Source organism: Aspergillus oryzae, chromosome 3 (assembly GCF_000184455.2).
Source record: "Aspergillus oryzae RIB40 DNA, chromosome 3".
NCBI lineage: Eukaryota > Fungi > Ascomycota > Eurotiomycetes > Eurotiales > Aspergillaceae > Aspergillus > Aspergillus oryzae.
Genome location: NC_036437.1, coordinates 3,765,755 through 3,782,229, shown reverse-complemented (window position 1 = coordinate 3,782,229; position 16,475 = coordinate 3,765,755). Strand labels below are relative to the sequence as shown.

The following is a 16,475-nucleotide window of genomic DNA, read 5'->3' as shown; positions in this document are numbered from 1 at the left end:
GGAAAAAGAAAGACAACTAGAGAGGTGTCATCGCTGATGCAACAGCTGTCCTGTATCTGTAGGAAAGAACGTGACCTCCACCGGGAGGGTTCTGTCTGGAGACTGGTTGCCGTGGGAGGTAGAAGGAAGATGATTGGATGCACTGCGAGGGGTTGAGTTGTTCTACGGGAGCATCACTTTGAAAAGTTTATGTCGAATGAAATCAATCACTATTTGCTACTCGTCACTAGTCAGTAGTCTATGTACAGTAAGACCTTTAGTATGTTCAATCTTTATTCCGAGGGTGATATCTGGTGAGATAGAACTGTTTATGGGGTGGAATTCTTAGTACTCCTATTCTGACAGCGTGGCCGTTGACCCTCCTCTATCTCTATATTGGCGGTTAGAGCGACAGGCTCGGCTAGTGGGAAGGGATATATGGAGAATATTTGTCGAGAAGAGCATACGACAACAATTAAATAAAAGGTGAAGCCCATCTCGTCGACGAATGCCATTGGGGCCACCTCATAGAGGCAAGCTATGGGGTGGATCGGATCTTTGGTGAGCAGGAACCGGACTTCGAGAAGAACCTGGGCTATGCATCTGCAGTAGTGGATTGTGTTGATTGATATGTTGATATTTACTCCTATCGATTATCGTGCTAATTCCGTACTAGATCTTTTATGGTAAATTAATACTCACTAATGTGACCATATGCATCATGATCTATACTCCAAACGTCCGGGTGTGGAACTGAAACGAGACTCTTTGATAGGGCTGATATTACCGAAGAAAAAGGTTAGTAGTTATCGTGTATGGAGGGAGCCCTAACCTCAAGGGATGCTATGATAGACATGTCGACTTGATGAGCCGCCATGCCGGGTTAATGAGAGGAGTCTCTTCTTATATGATGACGTATGGTAAAACTGAAACAGTAATCAACATGGCATACCTTGCGGATAGCGGTCAATAATATGGTCTCATCATTGCCAGAGGATGACTGGGATGGTTCAGGCACTTGTCAGGCCGCAGTGCATCTCCACTTTTTGGTTTGTCTCTAATTGACGCTTTGAGGATCCGATCGGACGTCAGGGCATTTGATTTGTGCATTAGATTTCTTCCACGGATTTTCCATTGGGTTTTCCATAAGTAATTCACCCCTCCCCACCCCTTTTTTGGCTTTTGTTTTTCCTATTGAATTTAAATTCTATATTTTAATTTCCAATAACAAAAATTAATTTTATTTATTTATTTATCTTTTCTTGTTGTTAAGGTGCTGGTGGTCTTGTGGGCGGTGTAGTAGTTGCTCTCACTCCTCCCGTTAGGTACCGACAGCCTTGAACATTAACCTAATGCACTTATCGTAGTGACCACGACCCTTAAAACCAGTCAGAGGGCTTTGCGAATGCACCGTTAAAACCTCCAACAAACTTCAAAACAACCCAAACCCAACCACCACTGACTATAACCGCCAACCAGCCCGTGCAGCTGGGCAACAGTCAACATTTGCCGATCAATTGATCGCATTGTTACCATATTCTCATCTTCTTCGACCATCCTTTTTTCCTGTCTGTACCTATCCGATCAGTCTATTCTATCTATCAATCTATCAATCAATTACTATCTTTCCACCCAACATTGATCACTTTGCCGCTCACTGTCCTCATCAGTGATATCCGACATTGTGCGACCTAGTGGGACTGAGGCCAAAATCCTGGACGAACAACAACAGCAACTCTAAGTCACTCACCGACTTCTTGTTGACGATTTACATTTCCTTTTTTCGACTTTAATAACTCTATTTTTATAATCCTTTTTCTTCGTTCCATAGTCTCTTTTCCTGATTTTCACAACCAGGCCGTGCCAATTCGAGCCGCCCCTTTAATAAGAATTTTTTTTTATTTTTTAATTTTTTTTTACCTTTCCCCTAGGTCCAAGCGAAATAATCCCACACTACTGACTCAAGGGCGAATCCGTCTCAATTCTTATGGACATCGCCATTCCAGCCACTGGGGTGTCTTACTCATTCCTTGCACGACCTCGGACTAGCAATTGTGCCGTGCCGTATGGCCATCTCGATCGCAGACAGGTCTTGTAGTCCGACTAGGTCTCTGGGTCTTTTGCTGGATCCAGAAAAGGCCGATCTCCCTCGTCCCAAACAGAGCATGTGGCATCGCTTTGGTTTGCGCAGATGGCTGGGTCGTGATGATCGAGACTCTTCCCAGTCCACTGCGGGGGGCGCTTCCTTCCCCAGTCATCACAACAAACATAACAGCAGCAATGATCCAAACAATGCCAATGCCGGCAACACCAAACCTCATGACAACCTCACTCGCAAACTCTCAAAGAAAGTTGGCGTCGGTCTCCCCAGGTCTACCACATTCAAAAGACAGAATTCCGAGCGACGTGACAATCTAGCCCCCCTGGAACCAGAGCCCCGTCGTGCCGCTTCCGCCGACCGACCTCGCACACTGAGCGCCCAGCGGACTCGGAGCCGGTCTCCACCGCCCACCGTCAACCCCAGATTGTCCGCTCCCGAGGTTCCCTGGCACGATCCGGACGAGACCACGGTTGAAGAGCTTCCAGAAGCGAATGAGGAGAGCGATCTCCGCTCAGAATGGGACCCCTATCCGGCCATGACGGAAGCACCCGAAGAGCCGCCCGAAGATGTTATCGAGATGGAGTTGGAGAAACGGTGGATCTTGAATTTGAGCATGCATTTCCGGGACCGATCCGAGCGTGAAAAGTTTTTCGTGACATATGCAGAGACGCCTAATCGATGGCGAAGGGTTACTATCTCCTGCGATTACCGCGGCGCCCCTCCCGATTCGCTTGAGCAAGACCTGAAGGAGTTACGATACCAACGAGACAAATGCGCTCGGATCTATGAATCAATCCGCGAGTCGTTAACTGAAATCCAATTCTACGACACGGTCACAAACCTGAAGTTGGAAACTCGCGATGGCCGATTGCACGTACACGTAACGGAAGACGTGAACGAGATCATCCCATACCCACCTATCTCCTGCATTGGCCACTTGCCCGACTGGCGACTCGTCCGAGAGGATCAGCTGCATTTTGAGGCGCACTTGTCGGGATTTGTGTATAATGTACGGTTGAATGGGAAGTCTTACATCAAAAAGGAGATCCCCGGCCCCGACACAGTGGATGAGTTTTTATACGAGATCAACGCGCTCCATGCATTGCAAGACATTCCGAACGTTGTCCAGGTGGAAGGAGTGGTCGTCGACGAACACGAAGAAGTAGTCAAGGGCCTGCTCATCAGCTTCGCGGAGAAGGGAGCGTTGGTTGACATTCTATACGAGCACCGAGGTACAATCTCATGGGAACAACGGGAGCGCTGGGCGAAACAGATTGTTCGGGGCCTTTGTGAGATCCACGAGGCTGGCTATGTGCAGGGGGACTTCACTCTGTCGAATATTGTGGTGGATGCCAACGATGATGCCCAGATCATAGATATCAATCGACGAGGTTGCCCTGTAGGATGGGAACCTCCTGAAATTGCTGCGAAGATTGAAAGCAACCAGCGAATTTCCATGTATATCGGAGTCAAGACAGATCTTTACCAGCTAGGAATGACGCTATGGGCGCTGGCGATGGAAGAGGATGAACCCGAACGGCAACCACGCCCGTTAATACTTGGCCCAGACGTGGACGTACCAGATTATTATCGAAGGCTAGTGGCCGTCTGCTTGAGTTCGAGGCCTCGAGACCGGCTATCAGCCAAGGAGCTTTTAAACTTTTTCCCCCCCGAGTATATGCTAACAGAGCAGCCTCCTCCCTTGATTTATCCGCGGCATATGAGCCATGGGATAGGGCTGAACAATGGCGCTCTGCCATTATATAACCACCGAGTCATTGCGGCTCCGGGAACTTTCTTAAATCATCATGCTGGACCTGTAGATAGCACGGGGTGGGATCTCAATGTCCCATTATCACTCGACGATGGATACGATTCGCAATGTCTTGACCCAAATCCTCTTGCAGGATTCGAAGAAGAAGAGCAACGAGGCAGGACTAGAGAAAGGCGAGACAGCAAGCCTCTAGAATCTAACATCAAGCCGGAACCTCACAGCTTGGGACATCATATAGATTCAACAGCATCTGCCGCCCCAACACCGTTCCCGATAGACCTAGGGAGTGACCAGGCACGTACACACCTTCCTACTCAAAGGGATAGAGAAAACGAAATTGATCTAGACGCTGATCTCGATCCTCGCTATCGGGATCTTTCTCTGGAGAGAGCAGCAAACTTACTGCCTTCGGAGACTGACACTTTATCTGGGTCCCTTGCAGGCGTTGGCAGTCATCCGGCCTGCTCTTTTGGGCCAAGTTCCACAAAGAAACTGTCCCCAGACTCTGCGAATTGTGGAGACTCGCCTTTATCTGCGGCAACCCAATCTACCGATCCGTACGCAGCAACTGTGCCAGATTTAGGTCATGCACTGATCCGTGATCAGGACTGGTCCAGCCAGATGCCTTCACGTTCGGTATCCTCCCTGTTGCATTCCATTTTACCTATCAATCCTGCCCTTAATTTGCCGGAATCAAAATTGATGGAGAGAACTGCAGAACGCTTTTCTCCCTTGACCGTTCGGTCAGCATTAGGGTATCCTCGGCAGATTCTCCAGAACACGCCTTATCTGAGCGATTCGCATTTACCCATAAACCCGGCATTTCCAGACAAAGCGCTGACCTCCGTATGACGGAAACTGAGTGTCACTGCAAGGTGACATTTGTGATCAGCAAAAGAGCATTCGGTTCTTGAATAAGAATCAGGTTGTTATTGTGATTTGCAGTCCCAGAATGGGGCAGAGCAGTGCGCGATACCCTTTTCCCACGCTTTTGCGCTGTATAGATACTTATTTGGCGTGGCTTTTTGATTCATCGTTTATTACTGCAAAGCAGCGAGCATGTCGGCGAAACTGGAGTTTGTTGTTTGTTGTTTTTCCGTCTTTTTTCGCTCTCGGGTTTCTCGATTTTCTTTTCCTCTGCTATAAAATTGCCGGGTCGAACCCACCTCGTCTTCTTTCGTTAAAAGCAGCAACAGTCTCGTTTTCTTTTTCTTTTTTTTTCTTTTTTCTTTTTCTTTTTCACGAATGATATGATGACATCCAAATGGCCGGGCTACTTGTTATTGAAAGAAGTTTATGTATATTGATTTGCACCGATGAAAGTCCCTCATGGCCATGGCTGTATTAATTCAATAAAGATTTGGTACGTTCAACCTCGGTTTAGGAGTCACGGTTCCAAACCGGGCAGTCTTGACTGTTGTAATTCATTCTTATTAACATGAGACAGCCTTAGCCTAGACGGCAGTGCTACACGAGTCTATTGACTCTATCAACTCACCATAGTTCTACTTTGTTCACATGGATCTTCATCGTTATAACCTGGAATCCCGACACTCTATACCATATAGCACACCTCATCCGCTCTATAATCCTGCAATTGACTTGTACTACTCATCCCTCTCTAAAAAGGCCTCAAAACTCCTTTGCCACGGCTGTGCATCCGGCCCAAGTCCTCGGCCAATGAGTACAATCTTACACTGCTTCTGGCCTTCATCAGATGACGTTGGCTCGGCATCCCTGATCTCAAACACGTCCCGGACAGCCTGAATAACCCTGCTGGAATCATCCTTTGTGATCAATATGCCTTTGAGGCGGTGAATATCGAAATCAGCTGGATGAGACTGAGGTTCAGATTGAGATTCCGCAGGTGGAAGAGAAGAGTCCCAAAGGACGGAGCGGAGCCAGGCATCTACGAGCGGAATCTTTTCAGATGGGATGGGAGGGGTTGTTATTGCGATCGTAGAGATAGCCTGGTAAAACTGGTTAGATCCTCGAGTTAAGGGGAAAAGAGGCTTATCGAGAAGAACGACTTACCGGATCAATATGGCTATGCCCTTTTTCGCCAAAATCCAGACTAGCCAAATGATCGTAGGCATGCAGATCCAACACAACGCCTTCAATCTGAGGTGTCTTACTGTGATCGGTTACATGGATCTTAGCGACACTGTTGATGGCTTGCACTCGTTCTCGGACTTTATTGAGTTCCTCCGGAGTGACGAGATCAGCCTTATTCAGGATGATCACGTCCGCATGCGAAATTTGCATGTGGGCCATGGATAGTACGGGTCCCGAATGGGTATGGTCATGGTCTTCTTCTTTTTCGTGACTGGACACTGTTTCCTCAGGAGTGGGCTCATCTAGAAGATGTAGGATATTCTTCGCGTCAACAAGAGTGACGATTCCGTCTAAGTAGATGGAACTGCCGAGGTTATCGTCGACCCAGAATACAGGAGCGATATTGCCTGGGTCGGCAAGGCCGGTTGTTTCCAGCAAAATGTAGTCGAAGGTTCCTCGGCGCTCCATAAGGGACTCGATGGCCATTACGCCAGAGTCTCTATTTGTCTTTGGTCAGTCGTGATGTTATACGGTGTGTGAAGAACTTACTTGACTGAGCAGCAGATGCAACCATTCCCGACTTCCATCCACTCGGTGAATTCTTGGCCATCCTGGTTAACTGTCAATGGCTTCTCGATGTCCGTGGCTTGGTTACGTATTAGCATAAGCACTGGTTCCCCAGCGGTCTACATATGCTTGCCCGCTCTGTGTATTCATTCTATGACTTACAGTCACCGAACTCTACAGTATTTTAGTGATGCTCGCATGACAGGTCTAGGAAACCAACCATTCATTATCACGGCAATCTTCTTGCCATGTTTTTCATTGAGAATGTAATTTAACAGTGTAGTTTTTCCTGCGCCAAGATATCCTTGACAAGCTGTCAGCTGGCAGTCCGTAGAAGTATATACATCAAAGTCATACCGGTTACAAGCGTAATAGGCACCCGACTCTCCGGCGGCGCATCCGCGGATGAGATGTTTGTCGCGTCTTGCTGTTCCGCATCTGGTATCTGAGAGAGATCTACCAGTGCTGGAGGGGCTTCGTCATCTTCTCTATCTGCCATGATGAATCAGGTTATCCGGTCGGCCCACGAGATATCCCCAGAGTATGGGGAAATACAATAGATGATCTGATTGACGGAATGACGTTACCCAGAGAGGATTAGCTAGGGCTTAGGGCACTGACTAGTCATGAGCTCCGCCGGTGGTATCTCCGTCTCCGTCCCGTCATTCCTTCCAGAAGCTCCGCTTGGCCTAAGCGCCTCCTCCGTCTCTCCTTAACAGCTTGTTTTTCTTTCCTTCATTTTAACTTTCGTTTTAGTCTTTTGTCTTAATTCATTCTTTCATTTCACCTTAAGCTCTGTAATTGTCTAGACATGGCTGCTGCGGGAGCTCCTCCGTTTACAGAGGTTCAGATCGGCCCCAAATCGCCGTCGGTCGGCGAATCGTTTGGCCAGGATGCAGTGCAGCTGCTAGGTGCTTCCCATGGAGCAGATGATGGCTCAACTCGAAGAATCCGACCAGGGACCAAGTCTGTCGACATGGCAGTTGGTCCGCCTCTGATCCCTCTCTCTCAGGTATGTAAACAAAACGGATTGCGCCGCACTTTCACTGACTAGGGCCTCCCCCAAAGCTCGATTCTTCCTTCCAGCTTCAAGAGCACCTTAAGGCCCTCTACAACCACTACACCCGACCCGAAGGATCTGAAACTGTCGTCCCGATCAACCGGGAGGTTGCCATCCAGCTTGCAGAGCCCCCGGAGGGCGTTGACCGGTCGCTTTGGCTCTATGAACTTTGCCGCTTCCTAACAATGAAAGTAAACAATCTTATCATTGCCTTCTTCGCCGAAAACCCCCCTTGCTCCGCACAGACATGCCCAGAAATGCGAGCGTCGGAATGGCAGTATCTCTGTGCCGTTCACGATCCACCTAAATCATGCTGTGCTATCGACTATTCTTGCCACACCCTGGATTGGGCAACCAACATCCTCACTTCACCGAAGTATTTCCCTAGTCGTCTTACACTAGGCTCAGAGGCAGGTGGTGGTCCGCAGGCGAGCATGAGACATTTGACCAATATCTTCCGCCGCCTCTACCGTATCTTTGCGCATGCCTGGTTTCAACATCGGGAAGTGTTTTGGCAGGTCGAGGGCCACGATGGACTATATATCTTTTTCAAGACGGTTTGTGATCTCTACAGCTTGATACCAGAAGATAATTACACCGTTCCGGCTGAGGCGGAGGGTGCCGATCCCGTCCAACCGGCAGAGGAGGAGACGGACGGGCGTCGCATGACGATACTGCGGAAAGAGGGTGAAGGTTCGCTGCCTGCCACACTGCAAGAACCACCGTCGGCGACCACTCGACGTCACAAGAATACCCCATCAACAAGTTCTCGGGTTACGACTATCCGCGATGTCACAACCATCAGCGAAAGCGCCGAGGATGACGAGCAACAGCCAAAGCAGCAAGAAAGCGAAAAGCCCGCAGAACCGGCACAGAAGGAACCAGAGCCTCAGCCACCCGTGGAAGCTGTCAGTGAAGAGCCCAAGGCCTCTAACGAACAGGTGTCGATTGGTAGCACCGAGTCTCAAATTACCGTTGCAGAAGTGCAAGTTGATGAAGAGACGGAGGCAGCTCCACAGGCGGTCGATGCAGATACCAAGATAACCGAACAGGAGGAATCAAAGCCTAGCACTGAGGGAAGCGATGCGCAGAAGGATGAGCCCGAAACAGCCTCAACCGAGGAGGCCACGAAACCAGAATCAGAGGCAGAGACAAAACAGACTACCGAGCAAGAAGCCGAACCAGTGTCTGAGCCCGCGAAAGAGACGTAAATCTTACATTCAACAGAACCCTATATTTATTTCCTTCTGATGCTATGCCATGTGTTTATACTACGATTGTAATATGCCTTGCATCACTATCATGCCTGCATTGATGACGTTATCTTTCTTTTCTTTTCTTTTCTTTTTTTTTTTTTTTACTGACAAACTGGGTGAGGACGGTTACTGATGTGTAATATATGAATTCGCGTATCCGAGTGATTAATGATACCCATTGCCTATATTGAATCGGTAGCTATTCGTAAACAAATGAGGTGTTGTTCCGTTGAATGCAGCTTGATAGACTTGTCCGAGATCCACTCGACCGGCCATAAACAATGACGCCGCCGCCTCCAACTCCGAATCCCTCAACACCCTCGGCTCTCTCAAAAACCACCTCATAGTCAAATTGTCACCTTTCTTGCCATATGCAACCGTCATAAACCCATCAACCGAAAAACCTACCTTTACATGCCCACCGAAGACTCCCCATCCACAATGGCCCTCGCCGTGAAAGGACCGATCCACTTCGGTCCCTTCGTCGTCACATCCCAGGTAAGTAAAAAGCCTCCGCCCAATAACACATAAACCCCTTTCCCTCAGAACCACTAACCAATACTCCGAAAACCAGGTCTTCCACTTAACCCCCCTCTCCTTCGCCCTCGTCAACCTCAAACCCATCCTCCCAGGCCACGTCCTCGTCTCCCCGCGCCGCGTCGTCCCCCGCGTCTCCGACCTCACCCCCTCCGAAACAACAGACCTCTTCCTGACCGTCCGCCGTGTAGGCCGAATGGTCGAGCGCGTCTACGGCGCAAGTAGTCTCAACATTGCCGTGCAGGACGGCGTAGAGGCGGGACAGAGCGTGCCTCATGTGCATGCGCATATCATCCCGAGGAAGAAGGCGGATTTAGATGCTCGGGGAGGGACGGATGCGGTTTATGATATGTTAGATGGGGAGGAGGGGGATTTGGGGAAGCAGTATCGGCAGCGGAGAACGAGGTTTCCGGCGGTTGATAATGAGGAGAGGAGGCCGAGGAGTATGGAGGATATGGAGGCTGAGGCGAGGATGTTGGCGAAGGAGATGGAGGGGGAGGCGGTGGATTGAGTTGTGGTGTTGTGAATGTATAGTATTTTATAGTATTTTATAGATCGATAGACTTTCTTTTACTGTTATTTGCGTGGGATACCTTATTTTCTTTTGCGGATTCTATGTTTATGTTGGTTTGTGATAGAGCTTTACACTGTGTTCTTCCAATGTGTATGTGACAAGACTCATCGATCGTCGATGGTATCTGATCTAATCGTGGGCCCATCCAAACGCCTCCATCTGTCTAGTGGTATGCATGATGATAATAATAATAATATTAGAGAAGCAGAAAAAAGCAAACCGAAAGAAAGGTAACTCGTAAGGCATCGACGCCATTAAACATAACCCGAAAGGAATATCAACCGAAAGAATATCGTCCGTATCAATCATTCGCACTCTTATGCTTGAACTCCATTGGCGGCCTTCTTCTTCCAGAAAGCCTCCCGCTCCTGGAGCACTGTCGCCGCCCATTCCTTGATTTCCGGCAGCTGGACACGGTTCGCGACGTGGCAAAATTCAGACAGATCGAGGTCGTGGGTACGCTCATATTCAACCATCTGCAGGAGAAGCTCCATCTTGTCGATATCGTGTACGTACTTGGCTTCCAGCGTCTCGTTATCTTCATACTCCTGGAACACCTTCATAACCTCATCTCCGGTCAACATCCCACCAGGAACACCTCCCAGCAGGTTCTTGGTGATGTAGTTCATCACGTCGGCTTCGCGGCGTGCCTTCTCTTGCTTGTCCACGTTGTCCACTGGGGTGATGTCGCCGACCAGCGATTCAGCCATGTCGTGGATGAGAGCCATCTTCATGCAATGGGGCAGATTGAGTCGCGGAGCGAGCGAGGGCGGGGCGAGCATTGTCATCACTGACATACGGTACATATGGTCTGAGATCGATTCGCCTGCTGTGATACCGAAGCGGCGCCAGCCTTCCCGCTTGGTGGTCTTCAGGCGCTCGAGAAGGTGGAAGAACGGAATCGGGGAAGCGGAGTTCTCCTCAGGGGGGTGAGGAAGGGTGGCCAACACTGGTTCGAATTGTTAGCCTTTGTTTACGGTTTCTGGGTATCGTTGCAGAATTCCTCTCACCAGACTGCGTGGTCCAAAGGGCATTAGATGGTGTTTCAGAGCCCATTTTGATGATACTTCAAACGATATAAAGACAGAAATGCGAAAATTAAACTCGATGTTACAGAAACGGAGGGGAGAAGGGCCTTATATGCTTAAAAGAAAGACTGAGAGAGGGGAAAGAAAGAAAGACCAAAAAACTGAGGGGAGATTCTGCGGGGGGAAAGAGAAAAAGAAGAAGGCGGTGAGGGTGACTGATAACCAGCATGATAAACAATATAAACAAGCACATGATTGGCACTCGATCTGTCGTCCCCGCAAACCACTTACTTTCATTTAATCTTCTCGCGCTCTCCCCACCCACTGCTATTCCAGATCAGTTCTAGCATCTATGATCCGGTTCTTTTAAACGTCATTGTCTATGGCACTACCGCCAGTGCGGACTGAGGATCGCTGGTATGCAACCCCTTTCTCCAGCTCTTTGTCTTCATAAGACGTTGCTGACCGCTTCAGTATCTCGCAACTATGCAGTCGCCCCGACCTCCCTCTCGGTCCAAAAGGCCGGATTGGACACCACAACCACCCGTTGCTGTCTTTGTCCGGAACCTTCAGCTTCTGCAACTAGACTCCCGTGATGACTGGCCGGGTATTACAGTTCGCTCTTTATCCCCATCATCGCAGAACCAGCGCCAGCGTGTCAAGGCCATCGAATGGGCACTCTACCAATTAGTGGCACTTTGGGACCCGGAAACTGCTCGGGATGTATGTGCGCTTTCAACCTCGCGTGTGTGGTATTTGATTGACATAATACGCTAGAAACTCCGGCCATTCTTCCCTCCACTAGAGCCATTGCAGTCGGTCAATCTGCGCGCCGCTCTGTTTCGTGTGTTGTCCGAGTTGAAGAAGAATGGAGACTTAGGAAAAGAGACTATTTTGCGGAAGTCAATGCTTGATGACTGCAAGGGGGAGAAATTTGACGAGCTTCTTGCGGTCTTTTCTACTGCAGTTCTTCGCAAAGCTCTGGCCGCCTCGGCGGATGAAGGACTTGGGACCCCCGCTATGAAGTTGTCACTGGCTTCGGGATTGACTCAACAAGAATATCAACGCATGCTGCCCCTCATTCTTGCGCATCGTGTCTCGTTGAGAGAGGTGGGAGAGCGTCGTAGTCGGGTACGGGATACGCATGCACGATTCTCACAATTGTTGGACTACAAAAAGAGTCAGCTAGAGCTTCAGTCTCAGGAAGAACGTCCCCAGATTGCGAACGAGGCTAACTTCGATGAATTGGCACAAATGGTCAAGGCCAATTGTCTAAGCAATGCGGATTGGGCCGACACTCTGCTATATGGAGGTGCCCGAAGTAGCAGCGATGCGTTTCTGGAACTGCCTTTTTCAACGGCATGGTCCAAGGCAAAGGCGTCGACGGTAGAGGACCTTAGAACAAACTCTGCTCCGGATCTATTGATCGACTTGGAAACACGCATCACGAGACAGCGCGCCCGTTTACTGAGATGGCATCAATATCACAGTTCGATGCTGAGACATGAGCGGGTAGAATCGATGAACACAATAAGGAGTCCTCCCTTGGCGTTCCGGGACCACCAGGCACTCACTGTCGCCAGCATCGCCAGGGCTGTTCGAGAGCCGGTGGAACGCATATCTCCTAAAGCAGACGATCGCGCACTTCTGTTCTCCATGACGGAAGCACTTGCTCGAATCGAAGGCACGCACCGCTCATCTTCACGAGCCACTCCATTACATGCCCCCGTAGTTGATGCAGACCGTCGTATGGCTGGGCATGAATCATCGTCCTCAAGCAATACGTCATCCCCTCAATTGGTTCAGCAAGATGCTACCACCAAGAGCACACCCTCGGGCAGTGTTACATCTGAAGCGGATGATTCTATAGGCCGATCCAGCTCTCCCTCGCTGCAACTCTCTTCTGATCTGGAGTTCAAACCCGCCCAGCGCAAGGAACGCAACACATATAACCTGATTGAACGGACCCGGAAATCCATGTCATTAGTTCCTCCTCCCCAAAGTACCCCACGGCCTAGAGAGAGTCTTCGACCTCGCCGCCCGCGGCCCTCTTTCCCCGTGAATCAATTCGAACTGCCCGAGAGGCAGACTCCCGAAATCAGCAGAGCATCCACACCGCGCGACGAACTTTTCGAAGAAGAGGCGGACTATAACAGTGTTTTCAAGTCCCGGCCACGAGTCGCCCATAGCCCCATCTCTTCGCCGGCAGTACATGTAAGTCCGGTGGAAGATTTCGATCTCGGCATGGACATGGATTCTAGACTGGATATGAACGAGGCCTACGGCTTGGATTCGCCCCTGCCTAGACGGCGCAGGTAACTGCCCCGTTGCTGATCACCTTGTACAGTTCTCTTGAATCTTATACAGCATAGCCATATAGACAGTATACCCCTATAGTCTATCTGATTTAGTCAATAAATTCAATGATACATATACACGGATATAACCAAGACAGTATGCCAGTAAATTGTCGTTAATTCCAACATCGCATACTTTTTTTAACTCCTACTCCGAATCCGTGTCCGTTACTGACGATACCCTAACTCCGTCATTACATAGCTACAATCATTCCCAAAAATAAAAATACTAAACACGTGGTGTAAAGAAAACAGGGGTATAGGAGGGCATTAACCCTTCCGCGTGGCATTCCGAGTACGTCTCCGCGTAGCGGGAAGTACATACTCAGGCTCCGAATCAGGAAGTTCATCTTCAGAATCTGCTATCTCCGGTGAAGAAGAGAGTTCCTGGACGGAACTAGTATCCGAGATTTCCATTTCCATAACTGCTGCATCATCCGATTCAGCAGCAGCAGCAACCTCATTTTCACGTTCAGGTTGCGAAGGCTGGTGTCTCTCGACGATGAGATCTCCATCATCGCCGTCATCTTCACCAGGAAGAAGGAACCCTCCGCCGTAATCAACTGGATCTCCCTCCTCTGATGGTTCGCGGACGTGAGGTTCCGGTGCAGGGGCCTGTTGACCTGACTTACGGCTTGTGAATGGGTTATATGCGTCTCTTTCGTGGTCGCGGGAGGATTCACCGTACTCTTCGCGGACACGCTCGGCGATACGCAGACCGAAGAGAAATTTCCGCCAAGTTTGAAGGATGCGCGCTTCGGCTTTGCGGCGCTCCTTCTCGCGCTTTTCTGCGGCGTCAGCGCGCCAGGCGTCCTTGACTAGGTCTTCGTTTTCTGATGCTATGACGACGCCTTCGATGACGGGGACGGCCATCTTGGAACCGAATTCGAAGCCTGTAACGGCTTCGGCGTAGTCGATACCGAGTTTCTTGCAGATGCGCACGGTACCGGGCCAGGGGATGTGTGTGGCACCTCGTGGCACCATGCTGGGGACGAAGCAGTCGATATTACCGTAGTCGTTTTTGGGGATGACGCCGTTGCGGATGGGTGGCGGGATGATGTATTCTGTTTGGTATTTGGCGTAGAGGCCTTGCTTTGGCTTTTCGCCGGTTTCGCGCTCGAGTTCGTCGACTTCGCGTTTGCGGAGGAGCGTTACGGCGCGGATGGGTACTCGCTTTAATGGCGCTTCGCCCTTCTTGATTTGTCGGCCTTCTTTGTGCCAGCTCTCGGCGGAGAGGCATTTTAGGACATCTGCTCGTCGGTAGATCTTCTCTTCCTTGGCTTTGATGCCTTTTCCGCTCACGAAAGTGCGGACGTGCTGGGATCCTGGTTTTAGGGCTTCTTCGCGACGGAGAAAGCGTTCTAGGACGAACTCGGTTGAGGCCTTGAGGCTTTGAAGTGTGTCGCCTTCCTTAGCTGACTTTTTCTCGGGTTGATTCGGTACCAGGTCGTTCGCATCCTCAAGGTCGTCAACCGCTGTCCGGCTTTTTGTTGAACGCTCGTAGATCCGCAGGATAACACGGAACCAGTTGTACTCGTGAAACTTTCCTCTCCGACCAGGCACGGGGATCTTTTCTACTGGCATTCGATAGCCCTTCGTCTTGCCAGGCCATGTGCGCCGTCGGAGATACCGCGTGGTGACATCCTTTGCGGTCTTGTCGGATGAGTATGCTATCACATAACAAATCACTTGCTTGGCTTTTTCAGCTTTAGCCCCTCGAGGTTCGAATGCGGCCTGGAGCTCTGGCGTTGTCGCTACAGCATTCGGTAGCACCAGCGGGTCGACGGGAATGATCTGGTGGGTAACCGGAGACGCAACTTCTGTCCAGTAGATTGGAACTGGAAGATCCTTATCATACCCCTTGGGATTGGTTATACTGCCCACGGGTTTCTGGACTACATCGCTGTCATCGGAATCGGCATCCTCGGTATCCCCAATCTCAGTTTGGGCTTCTGCCTCAACCTTGACTTTCGGCGTGTATGTCTCCGCCTTGGTCCAACCGAACCCTAAAGGCTGAAGACTGGCGACGAGTCGAGCTTCAATCGAAAGCGCGCGAAGTAGTGCAGTAAACAGCTGAGCACCCAGGTCACGAGACCCTTCCATACGCTCTGCAGCCTGTCGAAACTCCTCGATGCCGCAGACCTTCTCTCCAAATCTCTCAGGGTCGTGTTCTTCCTTGTTAAATGCGGATATATCAGCCTCAAGGTGGGACATAGGCCGATAGCCACGCTTTCGTAGCCCTGGAGCGGTGATCTTGAATTGTTTCTTCCAATAGGCGGCCAAGACCTTGAGTAGCGTGATAATAGGATCTCCACGGCTCATATCCGGCTGACCAGGCTCCATCCGCGATGAGCCCTCGCCCCAGTCTCTCTCCGATTTGCGACGCTGCTTCCATTTCTTCTTCTTGGTAGTTTCTTCCGGGGGCTTTTCAGGGAGCTCCAGACCAGAAGACACTTTCCACTTTTTAACCTCTTTATAAAGGGCTTCAGGTAGCTTGCGACGTAGAATATCGTGGACTTGGGAATCGTTCGCCCAGGCATTTCGGATAGCGTTGTGGTGGAGCAAGAACTGAACATGCAGACAGTGGGTAAGAACCCGGATTTGGCGTTCGATTTTGGATGGAGCTTTCTTCCCATCGATTATATCGGACAGATGCACCTCGTTTTTGTCGAGAGTCAGCTCCAGATCCTGGACGTGGGCGGGTGTCATCGAAGGAGTGGTCGCTGTGGCGGTGGTAGCCTTCGAGTCCATTGCATCTTCCCAATCCACTTCGTCATCGTCCGATTCTGATTCGTCACTGGCCTCATCTTCGAGATCCTGGTCCTGAAGAGCAGCTTCACTGGGAACGTCGCTTAATGGGGAGTCTGATTCGTCATCGAGGGCGGCGATGTCGACACTGGGAGCAGCTGTCGCATTGTGGCGTTTGGCACTGGGCGGATCCGCGGAGGAGAGTCGCTTGCGGGGGACGAAGGGGGGCATACGAAGAATTGAAAGAGTGATATTTAGTGAAAAGAGTAAAAGACGAAGGCAAAACGAGCGAGTTGGGCGAATCGGACGAAATAAGGAAGATGAAAGATTGGATGTAGTTTCACAAGACTTGCGGAGTTGTCAGTGATAACGATAAGTCGGACAGCCGAGGATTAACGATAAAATGAATCTAGATTCCCCGGAACAATTTCCCCACCTT

The 16,475-nt window shown here is 50.1% G+C and overlaps 6 protein-coding genes across 6 annotated transcripts; 3 read left to right on the top strand and 3 right to left on the bottom strand.

Annotated features, from left to right (window-relative positions):
• Positions 1–2,144: 2,144 nt before the first annotated feature.
• Positions 2,145–4,706, top strand: AO090026000475 (uncharacterized protein; the record flags this gene model as incomplete). The annotated part of the gene is made up of 1 exon (XM_023236053.1): positions 2,145–4,706. One exon carries the CDS (start codon positions 2,145–2,147, stop codon positions 4,704–4,706), a length of 2,562 nt encoding a protein of 853 aa, XP_023091046.1.
• Positions 4,707–5,461: 755 nt separating this feature from the next.
• On the bottom strand, positions 5,462–6,975 carry AO090026000476 (CobW family GTP-binding protein; the record flags this gene model as incomplete). Its single annotated transcript, XM_023236052.1, has 5 exons — positions 5,462–5,824; positions 5,889–6,408; positions 6,459–6,579; positions 6,697–6,780; positions 6,834–6,975. The coding sequence occupies 5 exons, from the start codon at positions 6,973–6,975 to the stop codon at positions 5,462–5,464; spliced, it is 1,230 nt and encodes a 409-aa protein (XP_023091047.1).
• A 312-nt stretch (positions 6,976–7,287) lies between these two features.
• On the top strand, positions 7,288–8,747 carry AO090026000477 (Mob1 family protein; the record flags this gene model as incomplete). The annotated part of the gene is made up of 2 exons (XM_023236050.1): positions 7,288–7,462; positions 7,531–8,747. The coding sequence occupies 2 exons, from the start codon at positions 7,288–7,290 to the stop codon at positions 8,745–8,747; spliced, it is 1,392 nt and encodes a 463-aa protein (XP_023091048.1).
• A 486-nt stretch (positions 8,748–9,233) lies between these two features.
• On the top strand, positions 9,234–9,840 carry AO090026000478 (HIT family protein; the record flags this gene model as incomplete). Its single annotated transcript, XM_001821871.3, has 2 exons — positions 9,234–9,290; positions 9,367–9,840. The coding sequence occupies 2 exons, from the start codon at positions 9,234–9,236 to the stop codon at positions 9,838–9,840; spliced, it is 531 nt and encodes a 176-aa protein (XP_001821923.3).
• Positions 9,841–10,220: 380 nt separating this feature from the next.
• AO090026000479 (HD domain-containing protein) lies at positions 10,221–12,550 on the bottom strand (the record flags this gene model as incomplete). The annotated part of the gene is made up of 2 exons (XM_023236049.1): positions 10,221–10,820; positions 12,506–12,550. 2 exons carry the CDS (start codon positions 12,548–12,550, stop codon positions 10,221–10,223), a joined length of 645 nt encoding a protein of 214 aa, XP_023091049.1.
• Positions 12,551–12,733: 183 nt separating this feature from the next.
• Positions 12,734–16,267, bottom strand: AO090026000480 (Rad4 family protein; the record flags this gene model as incomplete). The annotated part of the gene is made up of 2 exons (XM_023236048.1): positions 12,734–12,839; positions 13,614–16,267. 2 exons carry the CDS (start codon positions 16,265–16,267, stop codon positions 12,734–12,736), a joined length of 2,760 nt encoding a protein of 919 aa, XP_023091050.1.
• Between the last annotated feature and the right edge of the window lie 208 nt (positions 16,268–16,475).